General features: G+C 48.7%; 1 protein-coding gene and 1 long non-coding RNA gene across 3 annotated transcripts; one reads left to right on the plus strand and one right to left on the minus strand.

Moving 5' to 3' along the window:
* Positions 1–448: 448 nt before the first annotated feature.
* On the minus strand, positions 449–2,269 carry LOC127040628 (uncharacterized). Of its 2 annotated transcripts, none has more exons than XR_007771474.1 (3): positions 1,795–2,269; positions 1,312–1,693; positions 449–1,142 (listed from the first exon to the last, which is right to left on the minus strand). It is a non-coding gene; the product is annotated as an uncharacterized LOC127040628 (long non-coding RNA). The 2 variants fall into 2 exon arrangements; XR_007771473.1 differs by having other exon boundaries at positions 449–1,225.
* A 139-nt stretch (positions 2,270–2,408) lies between these two features.
* CCDC43 (coiled-coil domain containing 43) lies at positions 2,409–15,162 on the plus strand. The gene is given in 6 exon segments (XM_050934990.1): positions 2,409–2,448; positions 2,451–2,662; positions 7,704–7,791; positions 10,492–10,627; positions 11,582–11,640; positions 13,440–15,162. Coding segments are annotated over 6 exon segments (723 nt in total). The 3' UTR covers positions 13,628–15,162.
* Positions 15,163–16,187: the final 1,025 nt, after the last annotated feature.

A 16,187-nucleotide genomic window follows, 5' to 3' on the forward strand; every position in this document is an offset into this window, starting at 1 on the left:
GGCGGGGCCCCGGCCCCACACCGCCCCTCCCCCCCAGTATCCTAGGGCTGTCAATCAGGCACTTATCACCAGGTCTAAATTCACATTTTCTTGTCTGCTGCTTTTCACTTGAGCATCAGAGCACTTTGTACAGGGAAGCAGCATTATCCCCATTTAACAGATGGGGAAATCAGGTGCTGAGAGACTGCATGACTTGCCCAACGTCGGGGGACTGAGTCCCATCACCTCCTTCCATTAACAGCTACAGTAGCTAACATGCCGCCAGCAGATCAGACAGCAGTACATTCAGGATGCTGTTGGGAAATCCGTATCGGGCAGTACACCAGCAGCTTTGGGTCAAGGTGGAACACTGCAAGCGAGGACGGTCGTTTCTACAGGCCCAATCTACCCACTCAGAACAAGGTGCGGCATTGCACAGTTTGAGCTGTTGTTGCCACAGAACGCAGTACCAATGAGTGCGGCTTTGTATAGCCTAGGGGCAGCTTTGGATACAGACTTACGTTCTATTTCTGGCTCTGCTACTAACTTCTGAGCAACCACTGGCAAGTCACTTCCCCTCTCTGTGCCTCAATTTCCCTATTTCTAAAAGTGGGGAATAAAGACAGTCTCATCTTTGCAAAGTAATACAATTTAAGGACTAAGTATTGTTGTCTATTTAAAGCTATCCTGACATTACCTAATCTGTTTTTCCTACTTTTAACTATATCTAAATCTATCCATCTACCTTTCTATTCCTCCGAGCTTTGTCCAATCTATCTGTCCATCCAAACTTTATTCCATTTACCAGTTCATCCCAAATGTACTTTAGTTAATCTGCAATCTATCTGATCTATTCCCTCTTTATCTGATCCATCCGTCCATTTATCTGTCTGCCTATTATTCATTTATTCCTCTGTCCATCCATCTATTCATGTGAGAGACAAGCTGGGTGAGGTAATATATTTTGTTGTGAGAGACACATGCCTCTGAGACACCCAGAGCTCTTCTGGAGGTCTGGGAAACTTACTCAGAGTGTCACAGATTGGAATTCCTGTCCCAGATCTGAGGAAGAGTTCTGAAGCTCATCTCTCACCAAACTAATGTCTGTAACATCCTGGGAGCGACAGGGCTCCACAACAATACACATCTACCCAGCCATCCAGCTACCCAGCCGTGTGTCTGTCCGTCCAGCCATCCATTTAGCTACCCAGCCATGTGTCCGTCCGTCCAGCACCGAGCAGTCCAGCTCCCCAGCCGTGTGTCTGTCCGTCCAGCACCAAGCCGTTCAGTTCCCCAGCTGTGTGTCTGTGCGTCCAGCACCAAGCTATCCACCTACCCAGCCGTGTGTCTGTCCGTCCAGCACGGAGCCGTCCAGCACCCCAGCTGTGTGTCTGTCTGTCCAGCATTGAGCCGTCCAGCTTCCCAGCCGTGTGTCTGTCCATCCAGCCAGACATCTAGCTTCCCAGCCATGTGTCTGTCTGTCCAGCACGGAGCCATCCAGCTCCCAAGCCGTGTGTCTGTCCGTCCAGCATGGAGCCGTCCAGCACCCCAGCTGTGTGTCTGTCTGTCCAGCTCCCCAGCCGTGTGTCTGTCCATCCAGCCAGACATCTAGCTCCCCAGCTGTGTGTCTGTCTGTCCAGCACCAAGCCATCCAGCTCCCCAGCCGTGTGTCTGTCCGTCCAGCATGGAGCCGTCCAGCTCCCCAGCCCTGTGTCTGTCCGTCCAGCACAACGCCGTCCAGCTCCCCAGCCGTGTGTCTGTCCGTCCAGCACAACGCCGTCCAGCTCCCCAGCCTTGTGTCTGTCCGTCCAGCACAACGCCGTCCAGCTCCCCAGCCGTGTGTCTGTCCGTCCAGCATGGAGCCGTCCAGCTCCCCAGCCCTGTGTCTGTCCGTCCAGCACGGAGCCGTCCAGCTCCCCAGCCGTGTGTCTGTCCGTCCAGCACAACGCCGTCCAGCTCCCCAGCCGTGTGTCTGTCCGTCCAGCACGGAGCCGTCCAGCTACCCAGCTCTGTGTCTGTCCGTCCAGCACGGAGCCGTCCAGCTATCCAGCCGTGTGTCTGTCCGTCCAGCACAACGCCGTCCAGCTCCCCGGCCATGTGTCTGTCCGTCCAGCATGGAGCCGTCCAGCTCCCCGGCCATGTGTCTGTCCGTCCAGCTCCCCAGCTGTGTGTCCGTCACCTCCGCGGCCCCCGGCGGCCCGGGCAGGCCTGTTTCCCGCACAGGGGGGCGGGGCGGTGACAGGTCGGGGCTGATCCGCGCGGTGTCCCCGAGGCGGGCTCTGCCCGGTGAGCCGGGCGTGGGGGAGGGGACAGGACGGCCTCCAACCCCTGGGACGCAAGGAGTTTGGCCCAAGCGGCTGCCGTAGTCTGGACGAGGGCGGGGGGGAAGCGCTCAAGCTCCCGTGAGCCTCCTGTGCTCAGGACTGCGCATGCCCGAGCCCCTGCGCATGGGCAGAGAGGGCCCCTCAGCGGCCGCATTAGCTACCCCCGCTCCAAGATGGCGGCGCCCAGTGGCGGGGAGGCGGCCGGGCCGGGCGGCTTCGAGCCGTGGCTGGCGGGGCGGCTGGACGTGCTGGGGCTGGACCGGGCTGTCTACGCCGCCTACATCCAGGGGCTGCTCCGGGAGGAGGAGAGCGACGAGGAGCGGCTGGAGGCGCTGCACGGGGTCCTGGCCGCCTGCCTGGTGAGGGCGCGGGGCTGGGAGCCGGGGCGGGGTGCTGACCCCCCCACACACACATACCGGGGGGCTGGGAGGAGTTATTTCCCCCCGACCGCTGGGAGCGGCTGGAACCATGGGGGGGGGGCGGGAGAACAGCTCACGCCACGCCCCCCCCGCCCCCCGGTCTCTTCTGCGTGTTAATTTCCCCCTGGCTCGGACTCCCTCAGCGCTTGGGACCCTGCGGGATTCTCACCCCAGCCCCGACGCCCGCGGACGCTGAAGGCATCCCCGCGTGACCCCCCAATCGCCTCACCTGTCTTGATGCCCCACCTCAGTCCTAGGGTCCAGCCTGTTGATTAGTCATCCCCATCCCCAGTACCTCTGTCTCTAGGCTCGGGTCCTGGCTGTAAAGGGGGTTAAACCCTGACTTGTGTCATTTCAGGGCTGTCCCCTGATAGGGTTACATCTTGGGACCCATGTGGTCACCCTGTGTTTTGCAATAATCGCCCTGACCTTGCGCTCTCTGGGTATACAGTATCCTGGGACTTCCCTTCTCACTCCCCTGATACTCTCTTCCTGTGACTGGTTGGCTTTGTCCCATGGGAAGAGCTTAGTCCCGATTGACCTCTCTGCCTTTTCCGAGCCTCTATGCAGTTGTCTGCTTATGGGGCTGGGTGCTTAAGGTTTTGCAATTCTGCTCATTTGCTGGCATCTATAGGGTTTGTCATAAACAGATAGCTGAGGGTTAATGTTCTTTTACCTGTAAAGGGGTAACACCAGTAACCTGAAACACCTGACCAGAGGACCAATCAGGAAACAAGACTTTTTCAAATCTGGGTGGAGGGAAGTTTGTGTGTGAGTTCTTTGTTCTTTGTCTTGTGTCTGTGCCCTCTCGGCTATGAGAGTGATTTTTCTATCTCCAGCTTTCTAATCTTCTGTTTCCAAGTTGTAAGTACAAAGATAGGAAGACCATAGGTTTATATTGTTTTCTTTTGTATTTACATGTGTGTAGTTGCTGGAATGTGTTAAATTGTATTCTTTTTGGATAAGGCTGTTTATTCATTTTTCTTTTAAGCAATTGACCCTGTATTTGTCACCTTAATACAGAGAGACCATTTTTATGTCCTTTTCTTTCTTTTTATATAAAGCTTTCTTTTTAAGACCTGTTGGAGTTTTTCTTTAGTGGGGACTCCAGGGAATTGAGTCTGCAGCTCACCAGGGAATTGGTGGGAGGAAGAAGTCAGGGGGAAAATCTCTTTGTGTTAGAGTTACAAGCCTGACTTTGCATACCCTGTGGGTGAGGGGGGAAGTACTTGTGTTTTCCAGGACTGGAAACAGGGAGGGTGGAGTCCCTCTGTTTAGATTCACGGAGCTTGCTTCTGTATATCTCTCCAGGAACCCAGGGAGGGAACACCTGGAGGGGGGAAGGGAAATGGTTTATTCCCCTTTATTGTGAGACTCAAGGAATCTGACAGGGTTAAATCATCTTTGATTCTGATTCAAATAACATGGTACTGACCTGTAATAGGCCCTCCAAACTATATAGGACAAACATATTGTCTGTCATGATCATCTGTCTGCTGAGAAACACTCAAAACCGCTAAGTGTTTGACTTATGAATCTATCTGTTTCTGAACTTCAGGGCTTTTAGCTAGTGAGTCTGGTGAACTGTCAGGTGAGATTTCTATAGACCAGAGGTTTTCAAATGAGGGTGGGGGAGGGAATGAGAAGCTTTCTTTCGTGGGGAGGCTGCTCATATTTTAACCACAGCAATGAATAATTAGCAAAGTTGATTCCGCCACACATATCAGTCCCTCAGATTAGGGTGACCAGACGGGGTGGGGGATAATAGGAGCCTATATAAGAAAAAGACCCAAAAATCGGGACTGTCTCTATAAAATCAGGACATCTAGTCACTACACCTCCGATGGCGCTGTGCATTTTGACAGATTTCTGTTAAACTTCAATAGCATTATCCAGAGTCGCTGCCATTGGTATGTTAATCCCTCTGCTGTGATGCAGTGTGCAGCTTTCATTGTAAGCAGCGATCACAGTCACAGTTTTGCTTTTGCTCTTATTACAATGGATCATTGGCTCTGTATGAATCAGTGCCTTGCTGTTTTTAATATTTAGTGAGATTTGCATGTTGGTTTTTTTGATTGGTGTATGTACTTGTGTGGCGGGGTGCCATAAACTACTACAGACACAAAGAAGGGGGCATGATCAAATATGCTTGAGAACCACTGCTGTAGCCTTTTCGAAATGAAGAAATCCAGTGTGAATTCTGCTGGTATTTCCCTATTTTGTGAATTATTGCCTGGTCTCTAAACTCCCATTTTATGGGGAGACGAGAGGAAAAACAGCTGGTGAAACAACTACATTCCTTGGTTGAGCTGTGATGGACAGCATTCCAGAATCTATGCCACTTCCATCTAGTAATGGACTAATGCCCTTGTCGGTATTCTTTTTGTTCCTAATATATTTTTTAAAACCTCCCTGTTGCCTTTAATTCTGCTGGCCATAGATTTCTCTTTGTGCCCTTGGCTCCCCATACCAATTTTTTACAATCCCTAACTTCTGATTTATATTCATTGTTATCAACTTCTCCTTTCTTCCATTTGTTAAATATTAGTTTCTTTTTTATAGCTGCCTTCATTTCCCCTCTAAACCAGGATGACTTTTTTTTAACCAGCACAGCCTTCTTCCTCAGTTGTGGGAAGTTAGCTTTTTGAGTATCTCCTAAGGTGTTCTTAAATTATTCCCAATATTCATTCACACTTTTCTGATTAAATTCTTACTCCCAGCTGATTTGGCTCTTATCTGTTTTCAGCTTTGTGAAATTGGTCTTGTTAAAGTGCCAAGTATATGTATATGTCTGGGCTTTATTCTGCTTGTACATTATAAATGCGAGAAAGTCATGATCACTTGTATCTAAGTGACCATTCATTTTTAGTTCTATGACCAGTTCCTCTTTATCTGCTAGGAGGAGGTCTGACATAGCATTCCTCCATGTTGGCTGCAGCACTTTTTGGTTAGGAGATTGTCATCTATTATGTTTAGAAATTTCAGGGATGTTTTAGTCTTGGCAGCATGAGTCATTCAGATTGAAGTCCCATGTGATCATGCAGCTTTTTTTCCTACACATTGCAGATAGGTGTGTAAGCAGGTGGTCATCCTGTTCCTTAGTGTGATTTGGAGGGCTGTTGCAGACACTAGCTGGTACCTCATTTTATGCTTTATCTGTTAGGATCTTGATCCATTAGCACTGAGGATCATTTTCTTCTGAGTTACCAGTGACTTGGAAGCAGGTAATGCCATTTTTGACATAGTGTCACTTTCCCTTCTCTTTTGCCCCCTTCATCCTTCCTAACCATTTATTTTAACATTCCTGTCATGCAACTCATCCCACCAGGGTTCAGTAATGCCAACTCAATCGAATTTATGCTCCTAAATGAGCAATTCCAATTCCTCTAGTTTGCTACCCAGCGCCTAGCACTGGTATGTCAACAATTCAAGAATTTCTTCTCTTCATGCCCTTTGGTTTCTTGATTAATTTTGTTCTTAACCTCTTGATTTTGTCATCATATCTTCTCTCTTTTACCTTCCCCTTTGCTATTAGCTTAAACCCCTCCTGATGACTCTAGACAGCCTGTTCCTGAGAAGACTGGTCCACCTTTACTGAGGTGGAGGCCATCCAACACAGCCCCTTTACCCCATAGAAGGTGGGTCCATGTTCCACAAAACCAAAGCCCTTCAGTCTCCACCACTTACCTAGCCAGCAGTTCACTTCCAGAATCTTTTACCTTCTCTTCTGTCTTCCTTTGCTTGAGGGACAAGAAGGATCTCCGAGAAGATGGCTTTGCCATGAGGCCTATAAAAACAACAGTTGGGCTGTTGGTTTGCTGAGAGCACTGCCTATCGTGCTGACCAGTATTGTCCTCTGTTTTCTTGTACTCCCCGGCAGACAGTTTGTATCCACCTGTTGGCTTTTGTCTTATCCCTTGTCTGTACACTCTTTGGACAGGAACTGTCTTCCGGTTCTGTTTGTCCAGTGCCTAGCATGCCGGGCTCCTAGGACAGTGTAGGGGAGCTCCAGACTGGCATGGGTGTGTGAAGCACCGTGTGAAACATTTCTCAGCTGGGTTATGCCACACAGCACACCTGGTGCCCGGGCTAGTGCTGCCACCAGGGGAGCTGAACTGGCGGAAGGAGTAGTGGAATGTTTTAGGCAAAAAGTCACTAACAGTCTTTGATGTGGTCCCATTCAGAACAGCGCTCAGACCGACTGTTGATGGTGGCAAGCTTCTGTCTTGCTGCTGCCCATGTTGTGCCTGCTCCACGCTGCGGGCAGAGGGCACCACTTGCTAGGGCTATGAACCCAGCACACCTTGCCAGCTCTGAATCTCACTGAAGCAGGGATCGGCAAGCTTTCAGAAGTGCTTTGCCGAATCTTAATTTATTCACTCTAAGTTAAGGTTTTGCATGCCAGTAATACATTTTAACGTTTTTAGGAAGTCTCTTTCTATCAGTTTATAATATATAACTAAACTATTGTTGTATGTAAAGTAAATATGGCTTTTAAAATGTTTAAGAAGCTTCATTTAAAATTAAATTAAAATGCAGAGCCTCCCGGACCAGTGGACGGGACCAAGGCAGTGTGAGTGCCACTGAAAATCAGCTTGCCTGCTGCCTTTGGCACGTGTGCCATAGGTTGCCTGCTCCTGCACTAAAGTAAGAAAAGTACCAGCACAGCATCTCCTGAAATGTTGCAAAGTGATCAAAACCTTTGCGCTGATATTTTTGTGGGAATCACATGAACACACACCCGAAGGCTATGACAGATATTTAAACTATGTAAGGGCCATGTAAAATTTCTCTGTGTTCGCCCCAGTTCAACAAAGAATTTAAGAACTGCTTATATCCCATTAACTCTTCATACTACACTTAAATCTCTACTTCAGGCTTGGCTCTTGCTGTTCTGATTCTTAGGAGCCTTTATTCGTGCTGATTTTAAAGCAGACTGATTTTCAGTTCAGAAACTGAACCTCTCGGTTTTTCTTACTAGGAAGAAGATCTGTTACCAGATGTTTGCAGGGAAATAGTCGTGAAGTGGTCTGAAGCTCAGAATGTTGGCGTAAGAGAAAAAAAAGAAGGTAATGTTGACGCTTCACATGTCTTAGTCAAATAGCACATGTAATACAAGGACACTGTCAAGATGAGACTCTTACACGTAAAAACCCTTAGCTTTGTTAGCAGGAAACCCTGAGATTACTAAGCTGGTTGCAGATCTCATTTACTGTTCATTGGCATTGCTGCGTTTTTGCCTTTCATTCTGCTTAGAATGGTTGGTTGGTTGTACTGCTGCTGTTTGGGTTCATAGCCCTGCAGGGGGACGAGAGTACTTCTTCCATTAGACTGTGTGAAACCTTCCTTCACAAAAACTGACAGCTTGGGCTACGCCTAGGTTTCCATAGGTGCGCAGGCCTGGACAATGCAACCTGCCTTGGAGGGGTTTGCTTCTCCTTGTTTAAAGAAATATGTAAGTATGTTTTCCTGGCATAGCTATGTGGTTAGGGGGATGATTGGTGTCAAAATGCTTAGACCAGTATAGTGTATGTCGATTCCCCAAACCCCTGGCATAAAGCACTTCTGTACAGATAGAGGTGTTTAACAAGCACCTTCATGCTTTTGCCCATGCTACCCCTCGAGTCTGGGAGGAGCGCCACGTAAACATCCACAAAGCTACCTCGTTATCCTCTTTCAAATCCCTCCTTAAAACTCCTTTGCTGTGATGGTTACAGAAAATTTGAGAATAGGTAAGCAGCTGGTGTGGTGAGACCACAGCCCATCATGAGGACCAGGATTGTATCAGTGTTTCCTTGTGCTCCCCCTTTCTGTATCCATCTGTTGTCTTCTTGTTTTATACTTAGATCATAAGCACTTTGGGGCAGAGTCTTTGTTCTGTGTCTGTACAGTACCAAGCATGGTGGGGTCCTGCTCTGTGACTGGGACTCCTAGGAACTACCACAACACAAATAACAACCAGTAACTATTCCTGGGGGAATTCTGTGCCAAAAACATTTAAAAATTCTGTGTACAATATTTTCAAATTCTGCAAAATTCTGCATATTTTATCTGTCAAAATAAAAATATAATCACACCAGTTTCAATTATTTGTGGTCATTTATTTCAGAATACCTGTCAGCAAGTATATCTGTAACAATACAGATAACACAAAGGATTCAGGAAATGCTTTTTGACAAATAGATTCCTTACTAGACATATTAATCAGCATTCTGTATTAATAATTCATTCAAACTACAATACAAACTGTATTTCCAGCACCTCTCAGAAGCAGTGCAAAGGTTTGGGGGAGTCAGGGGTAATGGAGGGGCTGAGGGAAAGGGGAGTAATTGCTGGGACAGAGCCTGGGTGTGAACTTGGAAGGTTGTTGAGTGTGGGTGAGAAAAGTATGGAACAGGTTTTTTGAAGGGCCAGGTAGGGACTGTTAGGGAGCTTCCTCCATGCAGACCCTGGCTTACCCCAACCTCACCCATTCAGTCAGGCATATCTGCCCCTATCCCCATGCTTCCCTTCATTTTTCAGACCATGTCGCTGTTGTGGACATGCAGAATGTAGGTAGCAATATATACTTGTACTTGAAAGAAACATAAGGCTTCATTGCACTTAGATCCTTATTTTCTTCCTGGCTTTCTAAATCACCTAACTCTGAGATGATCTTTGAAAAAATGCACCTCTTCTGCTGGCGTCTGCGTGGTATTAAGAAACTGACAGTAAAATTGATTATAAACAAAGGACAGATTTAACTTTTACTGTCCAACTTAAGACAAATTGAGTGGGGGAGAAAAGCATAAATAGCTTTGGGTGGTTTGGATTTTTAGAAGTCTTTCAGTTAATAACCTACGATAGCTATGCAGGTACAGAAACTTGTTTACAAGCATGATTGTTAGCTTCAGTGTGCCTTTAAACTGCAAGGGAGAGACCAAGAGTAGAGTGGATTTTATTAACTAAAATCTTATTAATTTACTAGGATAAATGCCACTAGAAATAGTTCTTCTTTAAAGTGGGATTGATTTACGCTGAATGAAGCCATTTGTGTGATCGGGCCACAACTGGTATTACTAGTACACGAAGCTCTGTGTTTCAGTTGCCTTTAAGTTCCTTACGCTGAGGCTGAAATCAAGATCTTGTCGGGAAATAAGGAAATTAACTGGCAGTGAACTTTCCCTCCTCCCCCAGGAGAATTGTCTGCCCAGGTATTTGCGCAGAAAGGAGAATGCTTTCTTTTGAACCAAAGGTGGTCGGTCTAACCAGATTGCGAGGGTCTGAGCCATTTCCTCCAGCAGCCAGTGGCTTGGACTCCTCAGCCACAGCTCTGAAATAACCCAACTCCTTCAAGCCACAGGTTCAAATTTCAGCAGGGTCCAGATCCACCCTTCCTTCATTTTCTGAAGCACACAGCTAGAGTTCCACACCTAACTTGCTGGGTTACAGCTTTAATAATGTCCAACCTGTCTGCTCTGTGAACTCTGAAGATCCCATGGCAGTTTTTGTAAGAGGAGGGATTTCACTGGCCAAAACTTTCTTTATTCTCCTCCCTCCTTCCCCAGCAGTGTGCTGGTTGACTACCATGCTCCTCCCCAGAGGTGGCTGCATTTCAGTTGTGCTATACATGTAAAGTGTGTGAAGCACGTTGCCTGAAAGGCTTTGCAGACAAACACGCCAGCCATTGCCTATTGAGAAAAGGCACATGGCTTCTATCTGGAGATGTCAGACACCAGCTGCTGGTCGTAGTGGAGGCACTCATTAATGCCTATTTCTCTCCTTCCCAGATGAGATCCAGGCCATTGCCAGCATGATCGAAAAGCAGGCCCAGATCGTCGTGAAGCCAAAGGAGGTTTCCCAGGATGAGAAGCTGAGGAAAGCTGCCCTCCTGGCCCAGTATGCCAATGTAACAGACGAGGAGGAATATCCTTTCCCTACCACAAGCCCCATGTTGAGAATGTGCTGGCTACCATCCCAGGCTGCTTTTGAGGGTGAACGTTAAATCTGCTTCCCGTGGCTTTCTTGCCCTTTGGATTTTAGTTAGTGACGTAGGCCCACTCAAGCCCCCTTCTATTCTGTTGTAGCTGGTTTGGCTGGAGTGGTGTCGCTCAGTGTTGTGTGCGGCATAGTCTGAAAGAGCCATGGAAGCAAAGCAAAGGCAGGGAGCTATTGCTCTGGGAAACTGTTTCATTTTCTACCACTAGTTTTCCTGATGGCAGCACCCTGCGTCCTGCTAGATCAGAGCAGATCATTGGTCCATTGAACTTGCCTCTTGCAGCAGCTGCTATCTGGTGTTTTGGAGGAAGGCATAAAAACGGCTCTAATGCACTAGCCAGTTGTGCAGTGCAGGTCTGGGTAGCAGTGGGGAGCGACCTCCTGCCCCCTCCTGTGCACTGACCTTGGCATCCCAGACCCCAGCAGCAATATGGGCTGGGCCACAGCCTGCTATGGCTTGTGAGATCTGTTCATGGAAGCAGTTTCCAGGAATAGAATGGGCTGGTCACAGCAGCCCGCTCAGCTAATGTATTGTGTGCAGCCTTTGCTTTCTGCAGAAGGCTTTCAGGCTGCTCCTCTGACAGGAGTGACTAGGTAGGCAGAGGGCAGTGGGCTTTCCTGTGGAGAGCTGGGTGTATTCAAATAGAGGGCCTTTTACCTGGTGTTAGAGCTGAGGAAGAGGAGTGCGGACTCCTGGGTGCCATTCCTCACTCTGCGGGACACTGAGCAAGTCCCTTGTTCAGTCTGTGCCCCAGCTTCTGGCACCTCACCAGTTGTGTTGCGAGAATGAACAGTTCATGTGTTTTGAGATCCCAGGACAAAGGAGACTCTCGAGGTGGCAAAGTTTCATTAATAGTCTCCAAGTTTCCTTAGTTCTCCTACTGGAGCAGATGAACAGGATGGAGCCACTGCAGCAGCACTAACGATTGGATCAGAAAAATGTATCCTTTGAAAATCCCAGCTCGCTAGCCACAGGCTTTTCTGGAAGGACTGTAAGTTCTGCACTGGATTTCCCTTTGTTCTCTCTCCCTCACCTGCTTCAAGCTGTATAAACATCTGAAAGTTACCATTCCCCACTGTTGGGTTTTGTTGCTCTTCCCTGTAGACCCAGGGAGGAAAGGAGGAGTGACTTCTTCAGATCATTACCCTCTAACTAACCACCTTTCATTTAAGCAGCTGACACTCACTGTGGGGGAGGGGATGGGGGGAGCACTCCTTGAACGATTCAGGCTCCGCCCCTCCCCCCTTCAGTTTCAGAAGGAGAGAGCCCAAGCCAGGTCTGGGACAGGCTTAGAACTGGTGCAAGTCACCCAAGCCCCTTTGAGTCAGTGGAGCTGATTTACCCAGCTGAGGATCTGCCCCTGTTGTTGGGCGGTTCTTGTGCAACTCTGCCCAGTGTTTTGTACTGCTAGTTACTGGTATGCCCTGCTGGGGTGGGTGAAGGTCTAGGGTTAGTCACACTTGTACACATGGCCAGGATGAGCCCTCCTGTACAGCTCCCACTGTGCCCACAGAAGGGGGTCGTACCACTTTACCTATTCATGTAGATTTAAAGTAATTACAATGCTGCCTCTCCAAGGCTTTACCCTAACATCATTAACAGACAATACATAAAAATCCCATCAGCTTTCACAGGCACTGGCCATCTGTCACCATGTCAGTTTTTAAGATGTACTGTTAAGGGTACAAAACATGTGCAGTCCAGCCCTTAGTATCTCAGAGCAACACCTACTCTTCCAGCAAAAGAGGGGTGTAACCGGATTGCCATTCCTGATTGTTCTAACGGAAAAGCTAAGCAGCACCTCCCTTCCTATGCCCTCCACCCCAGACCTTCAGGCTTCATAAAGCAGCAGAAGATGAGGGCACAAATCCATTTCCCTCCCTTTGCACAGCGCGTGTGGCAGAAGCCATGGCTACTAGTACGCAAGCTCTGTTACTCTGCGGGGTGGAGTTCTGACCAGGTGAATGGGCCATGTCTGAGAAGTGTGGGCAGCCAGATACCATGTGCGTCTAGATGGGTGCTGCCAAGTATTAAGAAAGCAAATCCTCTTCACCCTGGCCACAGCAAAGCAGCAGTGCCAATGATGTGGCTCAGCAAGGCAGAGAAGATTCTGGGGCCCTGAGCAGGGGGCATAGTTGCTGTCCATAGCATCGCTCCAGCCTAGCACCCGGGAGTTTGGGAGGGCCCGGGAGTGCGGCTAGTGGAACTGCTGGCTAGTCCCCTCACCCCATTGAGATGTAGTGCAGGAGCCAGGAAGGCTGTTCATGGTCTGAGCTGTGAAAAAAAACCTGCTCAGCAATCTTGGGGGGAATCTCTTCCCTGGCCCTTATGGCCAGGGGCTCTGACGGTACACTGGGGCTAGCGTTTGACAGACTGAAGTGAGAGAATAGTCTCTGAAGGGCGGTGTCCATGCATGCGGCTTTCCTGGGCACACAGCAGTGGAGCACAGCTTGGCTGCATGGCACCTGGACCCAGAAGCCACCTTTTTTAAGTTTCTGCTTTCTATGGTGGTCCACTGCAAAGCAGCCATGGAGAGAGCGCAGCGTGGACTGCTGACCCTGGTAAAGGAAAGCTGAAATATTAGGTGCTACTGAAAAGTGTGGGGGGTGCGTCTGGAATAAGGCAGCCCCCACTACAGCCTGTGTGCACTAACTCCTACACACCAGTTCAAATAGATGCCCAGGGACCTACGTGAGCCCAGCCAAGGCGTGTCCTTTAGCCTCCTTACCTTGCACCCAGCGTTGTTCCGTAACACAAACGTGGAAGCTGTCGTAAACGCGAGGAAGCTGGAGAGAGATTCTCTGCGGGACGAAGCCCAGAAGAAAAAAGAGCAAGACAGACACCAGCGGGAGAAGGACAAACTAGCCAAGCAGGAGCGGAAGGAGAAGGAGAAGAAGAGGACACAGAAGGGCGAGCGGAAGCGATAGCTGGGATTTTCCCTGTTGGACTCCTTCAGAGGATAGAATAAATTATGCAGAGGGGGTGTTTTAAACAAAACAAAAACTCGGCGCAGGGGGCTGGCACGTGGGTCTTGGAAGCATTTTCCCTTTTGTTTACACAGCAAAAAAAAAAAAATTTGCAACCACTTATATGCAAACTGTGCTTGTGGTGTCAAGTGTGCTGGTCAGTTGTTGTGGCCAATGTCTGTACCAAAGAACTGTGAAGTGGCTGAATTGGTTTTTAAAATGTCGTCTTTTACTCTTTACCACTTAAACAAAATGGGGAAGCTGTTGGAGGAGCGTAAACGCCTGCCTCCTCTTACTGCCCCAGGAAAGTCATGCTGCTGGGGAGGAGCATAAGCAAAGCCCCATTTCCAAGCATGTCCTGGGGCCTGTGATGGATTAGCTGCTCTCGGGTGGGCGGGGGTGTATTTATAGCCAAGTTTGACTTGCTTGGGCAAAGAGCATTTTCTTGGACAGTGAATGAAATCTGTGATTTCCTCCTTGGCTGAGGTGAAGGTTTGTGCCTGAGCTGGGAGCATGTCACATTGATGCTGCAAGACTGAGAAGTAAAGCCCCAGGAATGTAGGGCTAAGAAACAGGCTGGAAAAGATGATAACTGGAGCAGTTGCCTACAAGCTCATACTGACCGTTTCACACGAGGGCCCCTGTACTGGGGAAGTGCCTTTGTACCCTCTAGGTTATACTAAGCAGCAGTATAAACGTTCTGAATTTTAACAGCAGCGTAAGCCTCGATGCTACTAGGCTGAAGATCAGTTGTTTCCGGACTGGGGGGAGGCTAGCGAGGGGTTTTAAAAACAAGTCTCATGGGCTTTGTCTGTCCAAGACTTTTTTCTTAAAATTTCCTCTAGTTGCTTTGAGTGCTAGCACCAAGGGGTGTTCCAGAATACAGTGGGTACTGAGCTTCTACCCCCACGTTGCTAACTCTGCTTGGAGCCGCTCTAGAAAGAATGGCAGTTAGTGCTGCTGGCCTGTCAGCACCTTGTCTCTTCTGACACTCCCACTGGTGGAGTTGGGTCTGCTGACGAGTTAAGGGCTGGTGATCAGTGGCTTTCAGCCTTTCCCCTGAAAAGCTTATCAGGCTTCTGCAAAGGGACACAACTTGGGTGTCCTAAGCTCTGTTTGGGGGTGGTCAGAAACTTCCATTATTTTTCAGTGTGGCATGGGAGGACAACAATGTGCATCCGCCCTGGTCACCTGCAGTCTAGACTCCTTGCAACCCTCTTTCCTTTGTGACACTAGGCAGCTACTGTTCCTCACTGGATGCTTTCCGCACAAATCTGATTAAAGGGCAGTGTGTTCTGTTCAGCTAACTGCTGGGAGTGTGACTATCCACCTGCGTTACCTTTTCACTCAGACAATAAAATGGTGCTTGGCTGAGATTAAGGAATGTTTTACTTTTCCCTGGCTCCATTCCCCTAGAACCAGAGCACTACAGCAAGTACGTGTTAACATCTCCCACATTACACCCACTCTCCCTCAAATAAAATACTGATGTGGTTGATGCTGCTTCTGATTTCTTCTAAAATATCCAAAGCATTTTAAAACCTGTTGTATGCTGCAGAGTGTGGGTAGGTACAATGAATAATTTGCATATTTTAGCTACTCACACTACTGCATGTGGCCTAGCTTCACCCCTGGTCATAGATGAACTGAATAGCTTTACGTCATGGAAGAGTTTGGCATGTTTTATAAATCCTCCACTCATCTCAGTGTAAAGTGGAGTAAGTGAACTGCAGTCAGTGGCCTCTCATTGGTGTTGGGGGAGCTAATTGCTCCCCCCCGCACCAAGTGTATCATGAACATGATGAAACCCTATTATGATTGACTCTGGCCTGGGCAAGTTGTCTTGGAGGGAGAGAAACCCCTAATACAGTTGTGGGCAAAGATGAGGAAGCCTGGCCTCCACAGCTCTCTCTGCACCTTCATGCAGTGAGCAGAGGGGCTACAGGCATTTTTAAATAAGTGGGGCCAGACCACACTTGCTGTCTATGAGGTGGAATCCAGGCCCCAATAAAAAGTTCACCTTTCGGGGCTTCTGGAAAGCAGCCCAGAGAAAGGAGTCACTGACGTGCAGGAGTCAGGGGTGATTCTAAAGGTTAAATAGTCCAGAGGCCTCCCCTCTTGCTCTAATGCCTAAGGAGGAAGGGTGGATTATAAAAAGCTCAATGTTATCACAGTGTCTGACATGTACCTTATGCCTAGAATGGACAAGCTGGGAGGGACCCAATTCCTGACTACAGTTGACCTCATTAAAGGTTAGTAGCAGAGGCCTTTGGACTTGGAGGCCAGACTCAAATTGGCATATGCCACCCATTTGTACCATGGGCATGTACCTGTTTCCTGGTCCTTTTGGCTTCAAGGGGGCCCTAGCTGCCTGCCAGAAGCTAGTAGATCTGTTAGTCGATGGCCTGGGGGGATATGCCCTGTCGTATATGCATATTTGTACTATCAGTCAGCTCTGTGACGAGCCCATGACCTACGTCCCGATAGCAGGCCTGACTCTAAAAGTAGAGAAAATGCAAGG

This window comes from Gopherus flavomarginatus, chromosome 25 (assembly GCF_025201925.1).
Source record: "Gopherus flavomarginatus isolate rGopFla2 chromosome 25, rGopFla2.mat.asm, whole genome shotgun sequence".
Lineage (NCBI taxonomy): Eukaryota > Metazoa > Chordata > Testudines > Testudinidae > Gopherus > Gopherus flavomarginatus.